Source organism: Coregonus clupeaformis, chromosome 12 (genome assembly GCF_020615455.1).
Source record: "Coregonus clupeaformis isolate EN_2021a chromosome 12, ASM2061545v1, whole genome shotgun sequence".
Classification (NCBI taxonomy): Eukaryota; Metazoa; Chordata; class Actinopteri; order Salmoniformes; family Salmonidae; genus Coregonus; species Coregonus clupeaformis.
Genome location: NC_059203.1, coordinates 43773348 through 43796778, shown reverse-complemented (window position 1 = coordinate 43796778; position 23431 = coordinate 43773348). Strand labels below are relative to the sequence as shown.

General features: G+C 46.5%; 1 protein-coding gene across 5 annotated transcripts in view; it reads left to right on the top strand.

The window, feature by feature from the left end:
* The window catches only part of itpr1b (inositol 1,4,5-trisphosphate receptor, type 1b), a 169337-nt gene that overhangs the window by 101645 nt on the left and 44261 nt on the right, over nucleotides 1-23431 (top strand). For all 5 annotated transcript variants that reach the window (XM_041892498.2, XM_041892501.2, XM_041892500.2 and 2 more), the window contains 4 exons: nucleotides 487-674; nucleotides 18763-18952; nucleotides 19203-19477; nucleotides 20385-20585. In XM_041892498.2, the coding sequence (XP_041748432.2) occupies nucleotides 487-674; nucleotides 18763-18952; nucleotides 19203-19477; nucleotides 20385-20585 (854 nt within the window). The remainder of the gene's footprint in view (nucleotides 1-486; nucleotides 675-18762; nucleotides 18953-19202; nucleotides 19478-20384; nucleotides 20586-23431) is intronic.

Below are 23431 nucleotides of genomic sequence, written 5' to 3'. Positions count from 1 at the left end.
CTCTCTCCCTGTCCCTCTCTCCCTGTCCCTCTCTCCCTGTCCCGTTCTCCCTGTCACTTTCTCCCTGTCCCTCTCTCCCTGTCCCTCTTTCCCTGCCTCTCTCTCCCTGTCTCTCTCTCCCTGTCCCTTTCTCCCTGTCTCTCTCTCCCTGTCCCTCTCTCCCTGTCCCTCTCTCCCTGTCCCTCTCTCCCTGTCCCTCTCTCCCTGTCCCTTTCTCCCTGTCCCTCTCTCCCTGTCTCTCTCTCCCTGTCCCTCTCTCCCTGTCCCTCTCTCCCTGTCCCTCTCTCCCTGTCCCTCTCTCCCTGTATCTCTCTCCCCGTCCCACTCTCCCCGTCCCACTCTCCCCATCCCACTCCTCCTGTCCCTCTTTCCCTGTCCCTCTCTCCCTCTCCCTGTCCCTTTCTCCTTGACCCTCTCTTTCTTCCTGACTCCTTGTCCCCCTCTGCTTGTCCCTCTCTTTCTGCCTCTCTCTCTGTCCCTCCCCAGTGGTGAGTTCAGGGGCGGCCGCGGCCCAAGGGGAGCTGACCCTGCATGAGGTCCAGTGCCGCCTGGATAAAGAAGGCGCATCCGACCTGGTAATCGACCTCATCATGAATGCCACCAGCGATCGTATCTTCCAGGAGAGCATCCTATTGGCCATCGCCCTGCTGGAAGGCGGTAACACGGTCATCCAGGTGAGAATGAACCTGTGCCAGCTGCGTAATGTAATATGAATAGAACATGCTAGAAAGGCGGTAGAGGGAAAGAGACTAGGCCCAGAGGAGGAGAGCAGGAAGTGGAGGCAGAGCTGGAACGAATGGTCTGTCTGCTCGGAGAGGTCCAGGCTCTGGGTAGCTCCCTAATGTGTCACCACAGAGTTTATAAACCCAGAGGCGCAACTTCGCAAGACTTTCTAATGCTTGCAAAACAGGGTTTGGGGTTTGAGAAGTCAATGAGAAAAGTGAAAGATTCTTTAGTTGTTACTTTTTTCTAAATCTGAAGGCACAACCTGGATTAGTGCCAATGTTTTAAGTAGTTGACCATGTTATTATTACAACCTTGTGAAAGTGACAAACTGACACGTTTTAATTTTTGTCAAAAATAACTTTACATTAAAGGAGTGCCTTTGATTTGACAGCCTGCACATGCTCAGTCCGGCACGAGTCAACCGTTAGTCCTGATAACGTGTTTCTATGCAGGAGCTTAGCTAGCCAACTTCGCAATGGCATCACCTACAATTGTGATCGAGATTTGTATTGGAGAAGTAGTTTTAGCCTATCTTCATACTGTACTGTCTTTGGTGTCACCACCTCCCCTCCTCTCAGCCAGTCAGCCAGGGGTTGCTACAGCAACACAGCCCTTCACTTCTCTAACCTCACAGCAAGATTGAGAGAGGAACAGGGGATGGTGGGGGGAGGGGGTGCTGCTGATTTGTAGGCCAATTACATTTCCCTGCTTTCCGCCCACGTTTGTGTGTGTGTGGGCTTGTATTTGCATAGTGGTTCTACCTGATTAGCGCTGGCTTGGCTTCCCACAGCACAGGCAGTGTACTCAAAGGCACTCGCATGACTCCTGTTACATAATCACAGCATGTTCCTGGCTTATTAATACACAGGGCCTCAAAACATTCGGACTTGGCTTTAAACTGGGTCGCACTGTGCTGTCAGAACAAGGGAAGTGGAGCAGCCATGGGAGCCCCAATGTTGCAGACAGAGCAGACACCTGTAGAACAGCCATTCCCTAGGTAGTATTCCTCCATCCCACTGGCTACACTCACACAGATCCACATATTACAAGCATGCACACCCAGGGCAGGTGTTTTTATGTAGATCTATGGAGTGATAGAACGCTGGTGAGTTACTTGCCTTTCTCTTGTGCTAAGAGCAGTCAGCAGTGTGTGACATGGGTGTATCTTCCTTTTGGCTTTGTGGCAATGCGTCCTTTTGAAGTTTGGGTTAATGTTTGCAAAGTCATCTGTGTCGTGTGTGTTTGGTGGTTGCTAACCCCATGCGAGAGTGTTAATTCTGAAGAGTTTCTCACTGCAGTGTGGGCGAGAGTTGAGCAGGGGAATTACTGCAATTACTCAGTGTGATACTTCTGTCGTAAGGGAATCAATCGCTGGTCCTCCTGCCTGCCTTTTTTTGTAGGTAAAGCGTATTAGTTTATAGAACAATTTTGTTGGAACTTATTTCCTCCCACTCTTAAACACCATTATGCTTTCCTGCACTCCCACTTGGGCCTTGGAAAAGCCCTCCCTTCAGGAAAGCATTGCAGGTAGCTGCCAGGGTAAGCGATTGGCAGGATAGTTTTATTTGGGGGGGGGGTTCTGTCATTGTAGTCAAGGAGCCTGCTCAACTTCAAACACTGCGTCTTGTTTCATAATGCCAGTTTGTTTTTTCCTTCTCGTTTTGCAGGGGACAAGTGAGCTTTGTTGCGGGGTCACATATGGTGCTGAGTCAATCTAAAACATATCAGCAGACGCATCACATTTCTGCCTCTTGCATAATGCTGGGCCCGCTGCCCCTCTTCTTGGACAGAAGGGCTCTTGTTGTCCAAATGAAAAGCAGGACAAAAACATGCCACAGATTTATCCATGCAGTTTGTTTGTTTGTTTGTTTTTGTGGTAATCTGGGGCCGTCACCAGGCCAACGGGATTTGCTTCGGGAAAGAGGGAGGGAGGGAAGGAGGGAGGGGTCGTATGAAGGGCCAAAGTGAAGGCAGCGTTGGGAGCTGAGCTGCAGCACTGAGCTGTGTGTGGCAGCCATGATGGGGAAAAGGGGAATTGTTTTAGTGAACATAAAGAGAAGTGGGCCAGGTCCTCTGCAGCCCTCTCCTCTGCATGCTCCCCCCGTCTGGGGACATTAACTCTCTTAACATGCCCACTGATTATATTCTCACCATACTAATGAAAGACTTTCCAATGAAGGCTCCTGCTTGAACATTACTCAGATTTCTGACAAGATGGCTGTCACTGACATGGCTTGTGTAATTGGGATTCAGGCCCAGCTGTAATTATGGCTTTCATTGTTTGTAATCCATTTGACTCCCCTTTTAGAAATGTTGTGGGTAGTCAGTCACACCATTTTGTGAACATGAAACATGTTCTGTGAGATGGTGTTTTAACACATTGATGCCGTTCTCAAGCTTTCTCCTGGGATATCAAATCAAACATGGAAGAAGTGTCATAAGAAAGTCAGATTCCTGTTTTTGCAGGTCTCCAGAAATAAGAGGACCCCACTTTTGTTTTGTTACCCAGGCAGGCTGAGGCTGTAACATTGAGCCAACCAATGCCCAGGAGTAATAAAACAAAGGCTGTATGTTGGCTCTTGGTTGTCATCTGTATGGAGATACCCATCACTTATGGCTACTCCAGTCCAGAGCCTTATAGTCCCAATGTAAGTCTCTGCTCCATTACTGATCCAGGTCTCTCTTGAAAAATAGATGTTTATCTCAAAGAGACTAACCTTGTTAAATAAAGGTTAAAAAATTTTGAAAAAATTGACATCCAAATAGGTCAGACATTAGTTACTAGTGCCAATTAGATTACAAAGCTGCTTGCTCTGTCTGGAAAGCTTTCTGGCCCATGCTGATGCTCACACTATTGGCTACTACAACACTGGCAGTGGGCAGAACAGCCTGCAGGCTATGGTGAGGTCATTGTAATGTTTCAAGGGATAACTTCATTCCTTCTCTGTAGAACCTGAAATTAGGTAATTGTTCAGTATTTGACTCTTTTTAATTTAGCCTGAATTGTTTGTCCTTTGCATGATGGAACATTGCCTTGAACAAGCTTCCTGGTTCACTATCAGATATTATCAGTGCTCAAACACCAAACCGCTTATGTTCTATTTTCATCTTCGTCTTGTGTGAGTGATATAAAAAAAAATAAACTTCTTAGAAAATCCATCCCTTCAAGCCCGGAGCTTCTAGAGAAAAGTATAAATATAAATGTCAGAGGGAGACGGGAGGCTGGAAACTGACATCTCATTTTGAGTCAGTCTGTCAGAGCCACATACTGTAAATGCTCTGCTTACAGGCTAGGAGGAGGGAGGAGTGAAGGGTCATTTTGTTTACTATACATGGGCATGCTACCAGATGGTTGAACTAATTGACAAATGGATGTGTGAACTCATTTCTGGACTGTATTCTGAGGATGTGTTTGGTTGCCTGTAATTAGAAGAAGAATTATACAGTGTAATGATTGCACTTCCTTCTGACTGGCCTATCATTTCACAGAGCTGTCAGGTCACTCTGCGTACCTGTCTACTAAGCCTATCTCTGACAGAGCACGCAACACTGTTAACCTCTACGGGATCGGTGTCCCGTATACGGGACGGTTGAGCTAACATGCGCTAATGTGATTAGCATGACTGTTGTAAGTAACAGCAAACTTTTCAGGACATAGACATGTCTTGTTAGACTTCAGTGCGGCTTTTGACATTATCGATCATAGTCTGCTGCTGGAAAAACATATGTATTATGGCTTTACACCCCCTGCTATAATGTGGTTAAAGAGTTACTTGTCTAACAGAACACAGAGTGTGTTCTTTAATGGAAGCCTCTCAAACATAATCCAGGTAGAATCAGGAATTCCCCAGGGCAGCTGTCTAGGCCCCTTGCTTTTTTCCATCTTTACTAACGACATGCCACTGGCTTTGAGTAAAGCCAGTGTGTCTATGTATGCGGATGACTCAACACTATACACATCAGCTACTACAGCAACTGAAATAACTGCAACACTTAACAAAGAGTTGCAGTTAGTTTCGGAATGGGTGGCAAGGAATAAGTTAGTCCTGAATATTTCCAAACTAAAAGCATTGTATTTGGGTCAAATCATTCACTAAACCCTAAACCTCAACTACAACTGCAAGTTGAGGTGACTAAACTGCTTGGAGTAACCCTGGATTGTAGACTGTCATGGTCAAAGCATATTGATACAACAGTAGCTAAGATGGGGAGAAGTATGTCCATAATTAAGCGCTGCTCTGCCTTCTTAACAGCACTATCAACAAGGCAGGTCCTACAGGCCCTAGTTTTGTCGCACCTGGACTACTGTTCAGTCGTGTGGTCAGGTGCCACAAAGAGGGACTTGGGAAAATTACAGTTGGCTCAGAACAGGGCAGCACGGCTGGCCCTTAAAAGTACACGGAGAGCTAACATTGATGACATGTATGTCAGCCTCTCCTGGCTCAGAGTGGAAGAGAGATTGACTTCATCACTGCTTGTTTTTGTGAGAGGTGTCGACAAGCTGAATGTACCGAGCTGTCTGTTTGGAATACTGGCACACAGCTCAGACACCCATGCATACCCCACAAGACATGCCACCAGAGGTCTCTTCACAGTCCCCAAGTCCAGTACGGACTATTGGAGGCGCACAGTACTACATAGAGCCATGACTACATGGAACTCTATTCCACATCAGGTAACTGATGCAAGCAGTAGAATCAGATTTAAAAAACTGGTAAAAATACACCTTGTGGAACAGCGGGGACTGTGAAGAGACACACACACAGGCACATACACACATACATATATATACACTCACTCTACACACACGTACACATGGATGTTGCATTGTAAATATGTGAAAGTGGAGTAGTGGCCTTAGGGAACACACTAAATGTATTGGGTAAAGTGTTATGAAATATAATGTCATGTAATATTTTTAATTGTGTATAACTGCCTTAATGTTGCAGGACCCCAGGAAGAGTAGCTGCTGCATTGGCAGCAGCTAATGGGGATCCTTAATAAATACAAATACAAATGTCTTATATGGGCAGAAAGCTTAAATTCTTGTTAATCTAACTGCACTGTCCAATTTACAGTAGCTATTACAGTGAAAAAATACCATGCTATTGTTTGAGGAGAGTGCACAACAACAAAAAACGTATCACGGCAACTGGTTTGATACATTCACCTCTGAAGGTAAATAATGTACTTACATTCAGTAATCTTGCTCTGATTTGTCATCCTAAGGGTCCCAGAGATAAAATGTAACGTCTTTTTTTTTTGATAAAACCATTTTTATATTCGAATGTAGGAACTGGGTTCTACAGTTTGAACCCTTGCGGTCTCTGTCTCCACACCCACCCCGCCCGGCCATCTAGATGTGTGAAAGTTAGTGTGTAAGCTAATGATCCATCATGTATGACATTCCTGGTAGTGTGTAAACTTACATTTTGTATTACCATATCATGTTTGTATGTTCTCTATAGTTATGTACATGAAAATGTATCAATTGACCAATTTGGCACATTTGGGCAGACTTGATACAAAATGGTACAGTATTGCAATGCTTCACTGGATCAATCTTAACCTTTGCACACACACTGCTGCCATCTAGTGGCCAGAATCTAAATTGCGCCTAAACTGCAATATTATATTGTGGCCTTTCTCTTGCATTTCAAAGATGATAGAACAAAACAAAAAAATTGAAAACGCATGTTTTATTGTTTGTATTATCTTTTACCAGATCTAATGTGTTATATTCTCCTACATTAATTTCACATTCCCTCAAACGTCAAAGTGTTTCCTTTCAAATGGTATCAAGAATATGCATATCCTTGCTTCAGGCCCTGAGCTACAGGCAGTTAGATTTGGGTCATTTTAGGCCAAAATTGAAATAAGCGGTCCGATCCTTAAGAGGTTAAACATTTACTTAGTATTCAGACCCCTTGACTTTTTCCACATTTTGTTACATTACAGCCTTATTCTAAAATTGATTAAATTGTTTATTTTCCCCCTCATCAATCTACACACAATACCCCATAATGACAAAGCAAAAACAGATTTGTATAAATTCTAGCACATTTATATTTTTTAAAATACTGAAATAACATTTACATAAGTATTCAGACCCTTTACTCAGTATTTTGTTGAAGCACCTTTGGCAGCGATTACAGCCTTGAGTTTTCTTGGGTATGACGCTATAAGCTTGGCACACCTGTATTTGGGGAGTTTCTCCCATTCTTCTCTGCAGACCCTCTCAAGCTCTGTCAGGTTGGATGGGGAGCGTCGCTTCACAGCTATTTTCAGGTCTCTCCAGAGATGTTCGATCGGGTTCAAGTCCGGGCTCTGGCTTGGCCGCTCAATGACATTCAGAGACTTGTCCCAAAGCCACTCCTGCTTTGTCTTGGCTGTGTGCTTAGGGTCATTGTCCTGTTGGAAAGGTGAACCTTCGCCCCAGTCTGAGGTCCTGAGCGCTCTGGAGCAGGTTTTCATCAAGGATCTCTCTGTACTTAGCTCCGTTCATCTTTGCCTCGATCCAGACTAGTCTCCCAGTCCCTGCCACTGAAAAACATCCCCACAGCATTTTAAAATATGTATTTATTTATTTCACCTTTATTTAACCAAGGAAGCCAGTTGAGAATAAGTTCTCATTTACAACTGCGACCTGGCCAAGATAAAGCAAAGCAGTGCGATTAAAAACAACAACAACACAGAGTTACATATGGGGTAAAACAAAACATAAAGTCAATAACACAATAGAAAATCTATATACAGTGTGTGCAAATGTAGTAGGTTAGGGAGGTAAGGCAATAAATAGGCCATAGTGCAAAATAGCTACAATTTAGTATTAACACTGGAATGATAGATGTGCAGAAGATGATGTGCAAATAGAGATACTGGGGCGCAAATGAGCAAAATAAATAACAATATGGGGATGAGGTAGTTGGGTGGGCTAATTACAGATGGGCTGTGTACAGGTGCAGTGTTCGGTAAGCTGCTCTGACAACTGATGCGTTAAGTTAGTGAGGGAGATAAGAGTCTCCAGCTTCAGAGATTTTTGCAGTTCGTTCCAGTCATTGGCAGCAGAGAACTGGAAGGAATGGCGGCCAAAGGAGGTGTTGGCTTTGGGGATGACCAGTGAGATATACCTGCTGGAGCGCATACTACGGGTGGGTGTTGCTATGGTGACCAATGAGCTAAGATAAGGCAGGGATTTGCCTAGCAGTGATTTATAGATGACCTGGAGCCAGTGGGTTTGGCGATGAATATGTAGTGAGGGCCAGCCAACGAGAGCGTACAGGTCACAATGGTGGGTAGTATATGGGGCTTTGGTGACAAAATGGATGGCACTGTGATAGACTACATCCAATTTGCTGAGTAAAGTGTTGGAGGCTATTTTGTAAATGACATCGCCGAAGTCAAGGATCGGTAGGATAGTCAGTTTTACGAGGGCATGTTTGGCAGCATGAGTGAAGGAGGCTTTGTTGCAAAATAGGAAGCCGATTCTAGATTTAACTTTGGATTGGAGATGCTTAATGTGAGTCTGGAAGGAGAGTTTACGGTCTAACCAGACACCTAGGTATTTGTAGTTGTCCACATATTCTAAGTCAGACCCGCCGAGAGTAGTGATTCTAGTCGGGCGGGCGGGTGCAAGCAGCGTTCGATTGAAGAGCATGCATTTAGTTTTACTAGCGTTTAAGAGCAGTTGGAGGCTACGGAAGGAGTGCTGTATGGCATTGAAGCTCGTTTGGAGGTTTGTTAACACAGTGTCCAATGAAGGGCCAGATGTATACAAAATGGTGTCGTCTGCATAGAGGTGGATCTGAGAGTCACCAGCAGCAAGAGCGACATCATTGATATACACAGAGAATAGAGTCGGCCCGAGAATTGAACCCTGTGGCACCCCCATAGAGACTGCCAGAGGTCCAGACCACAGGCCCTCCGATTTGACACATTGAACTCTATCTGAGAAGTAATTGGTGAACCAGCCGAGGCAGTCATTTGAGAAACCAAGGCTATTTAATCTACCAATAACAATGTGGTGATTGGCGGAGTCGAAAGCCTTGGCCAGGTCGATGAAGATGGCTGCACAGTACTGTCTTTTATCGATCGTGGTTATAATATCGTTTAGGACATTGAGCGTGGCTGAGGTGCACCCATGACCAGCTCGGAAACCAGATTCCATAGCGGAGAAGGTACGCTGGGATTCGAAATGGTCGGTGATCTGTTTGTTAACATGGCTTTCAAATACTTTCGAAAGGCAGGGCAGGATGGATATAGGTCTGAAACAGTTTGGATCTAGAGTGTCACCCCCTTTGAAGAGGGGGATGACCGCGGCAGCTTTCTAATCTCTGGGGATCTCAGACGATACGAAAGAGAGGTTGAACAGTCTGGTAATAGGGGTTGTGACAATTTTGGCGGCTAATTTTATAAAGAAAGGGTCCAGATTGTCTAGCCCAGCTGATTTGTAGGGTTCCAGATTTTGCAGCTCTTTCAGAACATTAGCTATCTGAATTTTGGTGAAGTAGAAGCGGGGAGGGGCAGATTATCGTAGATTTATCGGTAGTGACAGTGTTTCCTAGCCTCAGTGCAGTGGGCAGCTGGGAGGAGGTGCTCTTATTCTCCATGGACTTTACAGTGTCCCAAAACTTTTTGGAGTTAGTGCTACAGGATGCAAATTTCTGTTTGAAAAAGCTAGCCTTTGCTTTCCTAACTGATTGTGTATATTGGTTCCTGACTTCCCTGAAAAGTTGTATATCGCAGGGGCTGTTCGATGCTAATGCAGTACGCCACAGGATGTTTTTGTGCTGGTCAAGGGCAGTCAAGTCTAGGGTGAACCAGGGGCTATATCTGTTCTTAGTTCTGAATTTTTGGAATGGCGCATGCTTATTTAAGATGGAGAGGAAAGCACTTTTAAAGAACAACCAGGCATCCTCTACTGACGGAATGAGGTCAATATCCATCCAGGATACCCGGGCCAGGTCAATTTGAAAGGCCTGCTCGTTTTAGGGAGCGTTTGACAGTGATGAGGGGTGGTCGTTTGACCGCGGACCCATTACGGACGCAGGCGATGAGGCAGTGATCGCTGAGATCCTGGTTGAAGACAGCAGAGGTGTATTTAGAGGGAAAATTAGTCAGGATGATATCTATGAGGGTGCCCATGTTAACGGATTTAGGGTTGAACCTGGTAGGTTCCTTGATAATTTGTGTGAGATTGAGGGCATCTAGTTTAGATTGTAGAATGGCCGGGGTGTTAAGCATGTCCCAGTTTAGTTCACCAAGCAATACGAACTCTGAGGATAGATGGGGGGCAATCAATTCACATATGGTGTCCAGTGCACAGCTGGGGGCTGAGGGGGGTCTGTAGCAAGTGGCAACAGTGAGATACTTATTTCTGGAAAGGTGGATTTTTAGAAGTAGAAGCTCAAACTGTTTGGGCACAGACCTGGATAGTATGATAGAGCTCTGCAGGCATCTCTACAGTAGATTGCAACTCCGCCCCCTTTGGCAGTTCTATCTAGACGGAAAATGTTGTAGTTGGGAATGGACATTTCTGAATCTTTGGTGGCCTTCCTAAGCCAGGATTCAGACACTGCTAGAACATCAGGGTTGGTGGAGTGTGCTAACGCAGTGAATAACTCAAACTTAGGGAGGAGGCTTCTGATGTTAACATGCAAGAAACCAAGGCTTTTGCGGTTACAGAAGTCAACAAATGATAGCCCCTGGGGAGTAGGAGTGATACTGGGGGCTACAGGGCCTTGGTTAACCTCTACATCACCAGAGGAACAGAGGAGGAATAGAATAAGGATACGGCTAAAGGCTTTAAGAACTGGTCTTCTAGTGTGTTGGGTACAGAGAATAAAAGAGGCAGATTTACGGTCGTTGTAGAATAAATTCAGGGCATTATATACAGACAAGGATATGGAAGGATATGAGTACAGTGGAGGTAAACCAAAGCGTTGGGTAACGATGAAAGAGATAGCATCACTGGAGGCACCGATTGAGCCGGTCTCCACGTGTGTGGGGGGTGGGACAAAGGAGCTGTCTGAGGCAGGTTGAGTGGCACTGGGGGCTCTACAGTGAAAAAGTACAGTAAGAACTAACCGTGTAATTCGAGGGAGCTAAGACAACAGCTGGTAATGGCGACAAAAGTTTGAGCTGAGGCTAAACAGATAAACAGGATGGGGTACCGTATAAAGGAACAGTCCAGCAGGCATCAGCTGTGTAGCTGAGTGATCATAAGGTCCAGTGAACAGCAATAGGTGAGTCCGGGAGCAGTTCAGTTCAGTGGCTGCTACGGCACAGGCGAGTGGAAGGCACGGCTGTTGATTGCGTGTGCTAGCGGGCCGGGTCTAGCAGATGGATCTTCGTGGTCATTGCAACGGGAAGCCTGTTGAAACCACATCAGACGATTATGTCGGCAGACCAGTCATGATGGATCGGCGGGGCTCCGTGTCAATACTAGGAGGTCCCGTCCGGTTGACAGAGAGGTAGATAGCTATAGGAGATGGGCTCGAGGCTAGCTCAAGGCTAACTGGGGCTTGCTACTGGACAGCGGTGATTAGCCAACAACAACAACAACAGCCATTCGGTTGCAGCTAGCTAGTTGCGATGATCCAGTGTTAAGGTCCAGTGATTCAGTGATTCCGGCAGAAAATCCAATATGCTATGGCGAAGGTATAAAAAATAATAGAATCCGTTCCACATTGGGTGAGGCGGGTTGCAGGAAAGTATATTTAGTTAAAGGATGGAAAGTGAGATTGAGAAATATATACAAAAAATACAAAAAATACAAAAAAAACAGGCTATTTACATGAGGACACTACAGATGCTGCCACCACCAGGCTTCACTGTAGGAATGGTGCCAGGTTTCCTCCAGACGTTATGCTTGGCATTCAGGCCGAAGAGTTCAATCTTGGTTTCATCAGACCAGAGAATCTTGTTTCTCATGTTCTGAGAGTCTTTTTGTGCCTTTTGTCAAACTCGAAGTGGGCTGTCATGTGCCTTTTACTGAGGAGTGGCTTCCGTCTGGCCACTCTACCATAAAGTCCTGATTGGTGGAGTGCTGCAGAGATGGTTGTCCTTCTGGAAGGTTCTCCCATCTCCACAGAGGAACTCTAGAGCTCTGTCAGAGTGACCATCGGGTTCTTGGTCACCTCCATGACCAAGGCCCTTCTCCCCCGATTGCTCAGTTTGCCCGGGCGGCCTGCTCTAGGAAGAGTCTTGGTGGTTCCAAACTTTTTCCATTTAAGAATGATGGAGGCCACTGTGTTCTTGGCGACCTTCAATGCTGCAGAAATTTTTGGGTACCCTTCTCCAGATCTGTGCCTCGACACAATCCTGTCTCGGAGCTCTACGGACAATTCCTTCGATGTCATGGCTTGGTTTTTGCTCTGACATGCACTGTCAACTGTGGGACCTTATATAGACAGGTATGTACCTTTCCAAATCATGTCCAATCAATTGAATTTACCACAGGTGGACTCTAATCAAGTTGTAGAAACATCTCAAAGATGATCAATGGAAACAGGATGCAACTGAGCTCAATTTCAAGTTAATTTTTATACATTTGCAAACATTTCTAAAAACCTGTTTTCGCTTTGTCATTATGGAGTATTGTGTGTAGATTGATGAGGATAAAAAATGTTTTATAGAGTAAGGCTGTAATGTAACAAAATGTGGAAAAAAGAAAGAGGTCTGAATACTTTCCTAATGCACTGTATGTATATATGTATGTATATAAACTATGTATACAAAAGTATGTGGACACCCCTACAAATTAGTAAATCTGGCTATTTCAGCCACAGCCGTTGCTGACAGGTGTATAAAATCGAGTACACAGCTATGTAATTTCCATAAACAAACATTGGCAGTAGAATGGCCTTACTGAAAAGCTCAGTGACTTTCAACGTGGCACCATCATAGGATGCCACCTTTCCAACAAGTCAGTTCTTCAACCTTCTGCCCTGCTAGATCTGCCCCGGTCAACTGTAAGTGCTGTTATTGTGAAGTAGAAACATCTAGGAGCAACAACGGCTCAGTCGCGAAAAGGTATGCCACACAACCTCACAGAACGGGACTGCAGAGTGCGGAAGCGTGTAGCGTGATGAAATCGTCTGTCCTCGGTTGCAACACTCACTACCGAGTTCCAAACTGCCTCTTGAAGCAACATCAGCACAACAACTGTTTGTCGGGAGCTTCATGAAATGGGTTTCAATGGCCGAGCTTTACACAACTCCAGCCAAGTGTCGGTTGGAGTTGTGTAAAGCTCGCTACCATTGGACTCTGGAGCAGTGGAAACGCATTCTCTGGAGTGATGAATAACGCTTCACCATCTGGCAGTCCGACGGACAAATCTGGGTTTGGCGGATGCCAGGAGAAAGCTACCTGCCCCAAAGCATAGTGCCAACTGCTAAGTTTGGTGGAGGAGGAATAATGGTCTGGGGCTGTTTTTCATGGTTCGGGCTAGGCCCCTTAGTTCCAGTGAAGGGAAATGTTAACCCTACAGCATAAAATGCCATTCTAGATGATTCTGTTGTGGCAACAGTTTGGGGAAAGCCCTTTCCTGTTTCAGCATGACAATGCCCCTGTGCACAAAGCAAGGTTAGAGTCCACCTGTGGTAAATTCAATTGATTGGACATGATTTGGAAAAGTACATACCTGTCTATATAAGGTCCCACAGTTGCATGTCAGAGCAAAAACCAAGCCATGAGGTCGAAGGAATTGTCCGTAGAGCTCCGAGACAGGATTGTGTTGAGGCACAGATCTGGAGAAGGGTACCAAAAAATGTCTGCAGCATTGAAGGTCCCCAAGAACACAGTGGCCTCCATCATTCTTAAATGGAAGAAGTTTGGAACCACCAAGACTCTTCCTAGAGCTAGCCGCCAAGATTGTGCAAAGCTGTCATCAAGGCAAAAGGTGGCTATTTGAAGAATCACAAATATAAAATATATTTAGATTTGTTTAACACTTTTTTGGTTACTACATGATTCCATATGTGTTATTTCATAGTTTTGATGTCTTCATAATTCTACAATGTAGAAAATAGTAAAAATAAAGAAAAACCCTTGAATGAGTAGGTGTTCTAAAACTTTTGACCGGTAGTGTATGTATGTGTATATTCTTATGGGGTGGGATTCTTGGTCATTTGTCGGTCTGCCCTTTTTCGTTAGTTTCTTGAGTTACAACACTCTTCAGCAATCAGGGTATTTTCTCCACCTTCATAAACTGTTCTCTTATTAGTAATCAATGATCTCGCTTATCACTACCACACAGTGTTCCAAGCACTCCTTAACTCCCCCCTACAGTTCCACCATGCTGATGGCAGTGGCTGGCAGGGGTTGTGATTAGATACTGGTTGGTTGGTTGGTTGATTTGTTTGTTTTTCTATCCTCTTATAATTATATGACCGGGCCTCTGTAGAACTCAGTGAAGTGAAGTGCAGCAGCTTGCTCCCTCCCAGCATGCTCCCCTCCCAGAGCGGGTCGCCGTGGTTACCGGCTGGGTGGGTACGATACGGTGCCCTCCAATGATTACAGCCACAGCCATTTTGCTTACTGAAGCTTTAGGAGAGAGGAGGCAAGGGAGAGAGAGGGAGCGAGGGAGCCAGTGATATAAATAGAGCTTACATAACTGCCCCTTGTTGATGCCAAGAGCCGGGACAGCAGTGAAGAGGAGGAACATAAAAAATAGAAAGATAGGAATGCATAATGACCTTGTTTGTTGTAAAGAGAGACCTGGGGGCGGGGCCCAGCCTACTGTACGTGACGGTGAGCGCCAGGGTCGACAGGGGCCTCGGGGGCTTTTGATACAGAGGGCTTAGTGCACCCAGTGGGCCTTGCAGGCAGGGTCTAAGCTGCTGCAGAGCACAAACTGGTGGTTTCCTGGAAGAATGAATCACCAGGTTGATGGTGCATGCCCAGGGCCCAGGGATAAATAAGCTTACCACCACAGCCATGCTGGTTATTAGACTCTAGAGGGCTAGAGTGCAGATGCAACAGGTGTGTGTGTGGCTCTGCTGCACTCTGCTTCAGATGGTAAAGGAAAAGGTTATTGTTCTACTCTGTTCTGTTTCCCCATCTATCCTAGCTGTGATGCATTGTGGGACATTCCCGCTGCAGGAAAGGTCACTGCCCTCATGCCATGGGCATGTATTGTACACATGAACAGTATCCTTGTTTGCCATCTGTCATGCATGTGGTAAAAGGCGGGCCACAGGCCTGTGGTTGGGTGAGGGAGGGGATTAAATGTCACTTGGCAATGCCCAAGTACTATTGAGTATCACCTAGTAATGGCACTTTAATGCCTAGGCCAGGGTTCCCCAACTGGCGGCCGGCGGGTGGTTTTATTTGTCCCACAAAGTTTTCAGAGCCAAAAAAAATATATAAAATTTTCTTTATATATATATTTATATATTTTTTACGTTGGACATAAAAGACTGTAAAAAACACCAGGAAATCAGCTCCAAGTGATTTTAATTTAAGAAATCTCTTCCCAAGTATTCCCACACATAATAGAGAGACACGACACATGATCATATACAAATGTAAGCAAGGTTTGAAATGATTGTTTTAGTCAAACATTATATTTGTTTGGGCATCTTGTGGTTAATTTGCAATCTAAAAATGATTTGGAACTATACTACCAGTCAAAAGTTTGGACACACCTACTCATTCTTAATTTTTACAATTTTTTACATTGTAGAATAATAGTGAAGACATCAAAACTATGAAATACCACATATGGAAGCATGTAGTAACCAAAAAAGTGTTTAAACAAATCAAAATATATTTAATATTTGAAATTCTTCAAATAGCCACCCTTTGCCTTGATGACAGCTTTGCACACTCTTGGCATTCTCTCAACCAGCTTCATGAGGTAGTCACCTGGAATGCATTTCAATTAACAGGTGTGCCTACTTAAAAGTTAATTTGTGGAATTTATTTCCCTCTTAATGCGTTTGAGCCAATCAGTTGTGTTGTGACAAGGTAGGGGGGGTATACAGAAGATAGCCCTATTTGGTAAAAGACCAAGTCCATATTATGGCAAGAACAGCTCAAATAAGCAAAGAGAAACGACAGTCCATCATTACTTTAAGACATGAAGGTCAGTCAATTTGGAAAAGTGCAGTCGCAAAAACCATCAAGCGCTATGATGAAACTGGCTCTCATGAGGACCACCACAGGAATGGAAGACCCAGAGTTACCTCTGCTAAATAGGATAAGTTCATTAGAGTTACCACCCACAGAAATTGCAGCCCAAATAAATGCTTCACAGAGTTTAAGTCACAGGCACATCTCAACATCAACTGTTCAGAGGGTACTGTGTGAATCAGGCCTTCATGGTCGAATTGCTGCAAAGAAACCACTACTAAAGGACACCAATAATAAGAAGAGACCTGCTTGGGCCAAGAAACACGAGCAATGGACATTAGACTGGTGGAAATTTGTCCTTTGGTCTGGAGTCCAAATTTGAGATTTTTGGTTCCAACCGCCGTGTCTTTGTGAGACGCGGTGTGGTTGAACTGATTATCTCTGCATGTGTAGTTCCCACCGTAAAGCATGGAGGAGGAGGTGTTATGGTGTGGGGTGACACTGTCTGTGATTTATTTAGAATTCAAGGCACACTTAACCAGCATGGCTACCACAGCATTTTGCAGCAGTACACCATCCCATCTGGTTTGGGCTTAGTGGGACTATCATTTGTTTTTCAACAGGACAATGACCCAACACACCTCCAGGCTGTGTAAGGGCTATTTTACCAAGAAGGAGAGTGATGGAGTGCTGCATCAGATGACCTGGCCTCCACAATCCCCCGACCTCAACCCAATTGAGATGGTTTGGGATGAGTCGGACGGCAGAGTGAAGGAAAAGCAGCCAACAAGTGCTCAGCATATGTGGGAACTCCTTCAAGACTGCTGGAAAAGCATTCCAGGTGAAGCTGGTTGAGAGAATGCCAAGAGTGTGCAAAGCTGTCATCAAGGCAAAGGCAATGTTTAACATTTTAGTCATTTAGCAGACGCTCTTATCCAGAGTGACTTACAGTTAGTGAGTGCATACAATGTTTAATTTTTTACATTTTAACCTTTTTTAGTTTTTTATACTGGCCCCCCTGTGGGAAACGAACCCACAACCCTGGCGTTGCAAACGCCATGCTCTACCAACTGAGCTACATCCCTGCCGGCCATTCCCTCCCCTACCCTGTGCCAATTGTGCGCCGCCCCATGGGTCTCCCGGTCGCGGCCGGCTACAACAGAGCCTGGATTCGAACCAGGATCTCTAGTGGCACAGCTTGCACTGCGATGCAGTGCCTTAGACCACTGCGCCACTCTGGAGACAGTTTAACACTTTTTTTTGGTCACTACATGATTCCATATGTGTTTATTCATAGTGTTGATGTCTTCACTATTATTCTACAATGTAGAAAATAATAAAAATAAAGAAAAACCCTGGAATGAGTAGGCGTGTCCAAACTTTTGACTGGTTCTGTATGTTTTTCCTTAGCCAGCTCTATTCCTGCTGCTGTTGTTGTTGTTGTTTTCTTGGACATTGTCATAAGGCAGTCAGGTGTTGACATAATTATTGTCATCCAAGCGATTGGAGATGAAATTACTTGTTTATGGTCACAGTCATGAGGGCTTCCCATTTGAACTGGGTAATGTTGTTATAAAGTTGCTTTCTGGCAGTTGTCCCCTCTGTGTGGCAATGGGTGGAGGTTTGCCTGCTTACATAACCACTGCTGATTTCTGATCACTATCAATGAATGACTCTGGTCTTGTCAACAAGATTGACTTAACTAGCATTCTTTCTTTTTACATTTTTGTTGTTTATTGGAAAGTTATTTTAAAGGGGTACAAAGTGCTTCAATTAACTTAAGTTGAACTTTGAGTGCTTACTCCCAGGTCACGGTTACTGGTGGAATTCTATGAGTACTGTTGAATGCATGCACAGTTTTACTATAATATTTCAGTTTTTCCTTCAACTTTTGTATACTGATGTTCCCTTATCTCTGACAGAGGGACTTCAATGAGTTGAGTCTCAACCTGGAAAGAAGGCTGGTTATGTAAGAGGTTTTCAAACTGCTCCAGAATTCATGCGATAACTCCCACCCGCCTCTGGTCTCCCCTCCCTCCCCCTCCCTCTTCCCTCTCACACCACGCACACACTTCGTGCCACTCTGGCGCTCAAAAAGCAGGGAAGGATTTTCCACCTCTTCTTTCCCTCCATTTTCCCCCTTTTTCTCTGATGTAACAGTGTTTGAGCTGAGGCTCGGTTGCAGTGGCTCCCTCCCTTCAACCACTCAGCTGATTACAAGCCTTATGTAAGGACTGGAGGGATAATGAGGGGAAAATGGGACCGGTTGATACTAGCTGGAAAAAGCAAAGTCCCACGCATGGAATAAAACGTTTTCAAATTAGGTTGCAAAAAAATACATTTGTTTTATAGGTTTTGCAGTGTTAGACTATAGACATAAAGTCCTAGACTTTCACTTGAAGAGTTTTGTTTTGGTGATATTACTAAAGTACTTGATGCTGAATTTGCTTAAAGCCACCGTTGTTTGAGTTGAAAAACCTCCTGTGATTGCTGTGTACCTGGCTGTGTTTGCTGTATGACTTTGTGTACAGTGCAGCCTGCCCTGCACGGTGCCAGTAGAGTTGTGCCCTTTGGGCAGAGAGCAGATTGTGTGAAAACAGGTGAGCACATGGAGGCACTCCAGGTTATTTCCTTGGCATAGGGCTGAGAGCTGAGGGTTATTTAACAGAGCTTCAGAGAGAGAGAGAGCCTCTGGGTGCATAGCAGCCAGACAGACAGACAGACAGACAGACAGACGGAGAGACGTGGTCAAACTGCCAACAAACGGAACAACAAATATAACAGACCTTTGAGCTGTTTACCTTGTATCGCTTACAATGGGAAACATGTAGATTATCTGACAACATTATCATAATACCTCACTATGAATCCCTCTAGCTACCGCTTCCCATACAAACACAGAATGAACTCAAACAAAACCTCTTACATCCACATTTACTTGTTATTCTTGTCCGTGTCCAGAAATCCTTCTTCATGCGCCTGACGGGGGAAAACAAGTCGGAGATGTTCTTCAAGGTGTTCTATGAGAGGATGAAGCTAGCCCAGCAGGAGATCAAGGCCACTGTGACCGTCAACACCAGCGACCTGGGCAGCAAGAAGAAAGACGAGGAGCCCCCGGACAAGGACACGCCCACTGCTAAAGGAAAGAAAGGTCAGGGGTCAGGATAGCGGGCCTGGTGTGAACAACATCCTGTTCCTGTCTACTGAGACAGTCAATGCAGTGAATTTACTGCACTCAGAACATGTCACAAATCATACATGAGTCATTCACAAACAAGCTCACGTTCTGTGACAGCTACAGCTCTGCTCCTGTGTGCACTGTGCAGTGAGACTCTCCCATGTCTTACTCTGTTGCCCTTCGCTGTGTGTGTCTCTGAATTCTCCTGCTCCTCTCTCTACAGGAATGGAGGTGGCAGTGGTGTCTACGGTGGCGGTTACCATAGTGACGGAGGAGGTCAAGGAGCAACTTGTGGAGGCGTCCACGGTCACTAAGAAGGCGTTCACAAGGTACCGGCGCGAGGCCGAGGCAGAGGAGCACCTGGCTGCCTCTGAGGGTCAGGGCCCCGCCAGCACTCCAGACGACCAGGAAGGGGAGATGAGCGTCATTATCACCATCATGCAGCCCATCCTGCGCCTCATGCAGCTGCTGTGTGAAAACCACAACAGGGAGCTGCAGGTTGGTCAGCCACACCACCAGGGGGCACTAGTCTGGTTTACATTACACAATTTAGTAATAAAAGGGAGGCTCCGATGGTTGCTCAGGCCCCATGGCGCACTTACCGTTTCAGTGCTGGTAAATTTCCGTCACCAGATCTTTATACAGAAATGAAACCATATGGTGAAAATAGACATCCGTTGGAACAACGTGATGCAACTGTTTCCATATCTGGTAGCGCTCGGTCTGGTTTCACTATGAGGACGATTGTGTTTAGAAATGGGGACGTCCAATACCTCAGACAGACAGTGAACTTCCCCCAATAACATCCTCTGTGCAGTAAGGTCAAGGCTCCACATCATTGACAGATAGCTGGATGCTGAATCACCGTGGCTCGTAATCAGTTGTGCAGTGTATATGGCGTGGCTGGATTGATCCTGAGCCAAACACACAGCGGGCTAAGATAATCATGATTTAATCTCATTGAGATGTTTAGACTCACAAATTAAACATGCGTCTCATCATTAGATAAACCAGCCATTTAATTAAACTCTTAGGCAGAAAGCAACTGTAACAGGTAGCCTTTTTAACACAGCAAATGAAGCATTGATAATTGGTCATTTCTGATTATATTATACTCAAAAGCCAGTGGTCCTCTGTAGCTCAATTGGTAGAGCATGGCGCTTGTAACGCCAGGGTAGTGGGTTCGATCCCCGGGACCACCCATACGTAAAAATGTATGCACACATGACTATAAGTCGCTTTGGATAAAAGCGTCTGCTAAATAGCCTATTATTATTAGTTTTCAGTGGAATAAACCAATTTGTTCATAGAGAGATCTGAGCGCATTGTTCATATTGCCAATGTTTAGAAAGAACATATGAATTAGTGTGTCTCTAACTTTGAGTTGTGTGTCTCTTTCCTCCAGAACTTCCTACGGTGTCAGAACAACAAGAACAACTATAATCTGGTGTGTGAGACGCTGCAGTTCCTGGACTGTATCTGTGGCAGCACCACGGGAGGCCTGGGTCTACTGGGACTCTACATCAATGAGAAGAACGTAGGCCTCATCAACCAGACAGTAGAGAGCCTCACAGAGTACTGCCAGGGACCCTGCCATGAGAATCAGGTGGGCATACACACACACACACACACTCACAGACACACCGATTTTACAAATGTTGTGTTTTGAGGTTCCTCCTACTGTCTAGATCAAAAGTATTGTTTTATATGTGCACATGCTATCACGTTTCAGGAGAAGACCCAGATGCAGACAGTATCGAAGTAACAAACGTTTATTACAAAAACAGGGGGCAGGCAAACGACAGGTCAAGGGCATGCAGAGGTCGGTAACAGGAAACAGGAGACAAAGGGCTGTGAGACATGGGTTTGATCCTAGACACATGAAAAGTGGGATGTATACGGAGGGTACGGGGCAACAGAAGACGAACAGCAGAGGGGCTAATGATCTTGGAGATGGGGAAAGGGCCGATAAATCGGGGGGAAAGTTTGCAGGACTCCACCCGGAGGGGCAGATCTCGGGTGGACAGCCATACCTTCTGCCCGAGACGATACCGGGGAGCCGGGGTCCGGTGGCGAGCCGCTTGTTGTCGATACCTGGAGGTGGTCTTGAGAAGAGCCGACTGGGCTCTCCTCCAGGTACGACGACAGCGGCGGACAAACATTTGGGCCGAGGGTATGCCGACCTCTTCCTCTTGCTCCGGGAAGAGTGGGGGCTGTTAACCCATACTCAAAGGGCGAAAGACCCGTGGCAGAGCAGGGAAGGGTGTTGCGGGCATTTTTCGACCCACACTAGTTGCTGGCTCCAGGTGGTGGGGTTGGCGGAGACCAGGCAGCGCAGAGTCGTCTCCAGGTCTTGGTTGGCTCGCTCCGACTGGCCGTTGGACTGAGGGTGGAAACCGAAGGACAGGCTGGCCGACGACCCAATGAGTGTGCAGAACGGAGGACCCCGGTCGGAGACCATGTCCACTGGGAGTCCATGGATCCGGAAGACGTGCTGCACCATGAGCTGGGCCATCTCTTTGGCGGTGGTTAGCTTGGGGAGAGGAATGAAGTGTGTGGCTTTGTAAAACCGGTCCACAACTGTCAGGATGGCGGTGTTGCCATCAGACGGGGGAAGACCTGTGACAAAGTCCAGGGATATGTGAGACCAGGGACGGTGAGGAACAGGCATAAGTTGGAGGAGACCAGCCGGAGCTTGCAGAGGAGTCTTGTGCTGCGCACAGATCGTGCAGGCGGCGACGAACCAGGAGACGTCAGGAACCATGGTAGGCCACCAAAAGCGTTGTCGCACAAAGGCCGTGTGGCAAGCAAGCCTGGGGGAGTGGGCCCACTCCATAACCGAGGAGCGGACAGCGTCAGGAAAAAACATATGGTTATCTGCCCCCCCGGGGTTTGGCTGGGAACGCTGCGCCTCCCAGACCTGCTTCTCTATTCCCCAACTGAGTGCAGTCGCCAAGCACAAGGTGGGAAGGACGGTCTTGGATTCCGGGGGTGTAGGCGCGGGGCTGTAGCGGCGTGACAGCACATCTGGCTTGACATTCTTAGATCCCGGTCGGTATGAGAGGGAGAAGTTGAACCGGGTGAAAAGCAGGGCCCACCTAGCTTGCCTGGAATTGAGACGCTTGGCAGTGCAGAGATATTCCATGTCCTTGTGGTCTGTCCACACAATGAATGGATGTTCTGGCCCCTCCAGCCAGTGCCTTCACACCTCCAATGCCATCTTCACCACGAGAAGCTCACGATTCCCCACATCTTAATTCCTCTCCGTGGTGTTGAGGCAATGGGAGAAGAAGGTGCAGGGATGTAACTTGAGGTCCAGGACGGAACGCTGGGACAGGACCGCCCCACTCTGACATCCGAAGCATCGGCCTCCACCACGAACTGACGGGACGGGTCAGGATGAACCAAGATGGGAGCAGTGGTGAAACAGTGTTTGAGGTCCCAGAACGCCCGGTCAGCAGCTGGGGACCATGTGAACGGAACCTTGGGAGAGGTGAGTGCAGACAGGGGGGAAGCCAGGGTGATGTAACCCCGGATAAAGCGGCAATAAAAGTTGGCGAATCCCAGGAAACATTGCAGCTGCACTCTGGACGTAGGCTGGGGCCAATCCACCACCGCTCTCACGTTCCCGGGATCCACCTGTACACTCCCTGCAGCGATGATGTAGCCCAGGAAGGGGATGGTAGAGCGATGGAATTCGTATTTCTCCGGTTTCACAAAAAGCTGGTTCTCCAGGAGGCGTTGGAGGACCTGTCGGACGTGGAGCATGTGTTCTTGGGTGGAGCGGGAGATGACAAGGATCTCATCGAGGTAGACGAAGACGAACCAGTTCAACATGTCGCGGAGAACATCCTTAACCAGGACCTGGAACACAGCTGGAACATTGGTAAGGCCAAATGGCATGACCAGATACTCGTAGTGACCGCTGGCTGTGTTGAAGGCAGTCTTCCACTCGTCCCCCTCCCAAATCCGCACCAGGTGGCAGGCGTTCCGTAGGTCCAGCTTGGAGAACACGTTGGCCCACTGGAGCAGCTCAAAGGCCGAGGAGATGAGTGGTAGTGGGTAGCGGTTCTTCACCGTGATGTCATTTCGTCCCCGAGGCGGAGTGGTGCCTGGGAGAAAGTTGATTCTGCAGTCGTAGGGTCAGTGCGGCGGAAGCGAAGTGGCCCGGGCCTTACTGAAAACCTCCCGGAGGTCCTGGCGGAGAGGTCCGAGGCAACTTCCGAGCCCCCAGGAAGACGTCCCGGGGCAGGCTGCGCTGACTTCAGGCAATGAGCCTGGCAGAACGGGCTCCAGCCCATGATGGTACCAGTTGACCAGTCAATAAAGGGGTTGTGTAGCTGGAGCCAAGAGAAACCCAATACCACGGGAATCTGAGGAGACTTAATTAGCAGGAAATGGATCGTCTCGCTGTGGTTCCCTGATACTCATAGTTTGATAAGGGTGGTATTG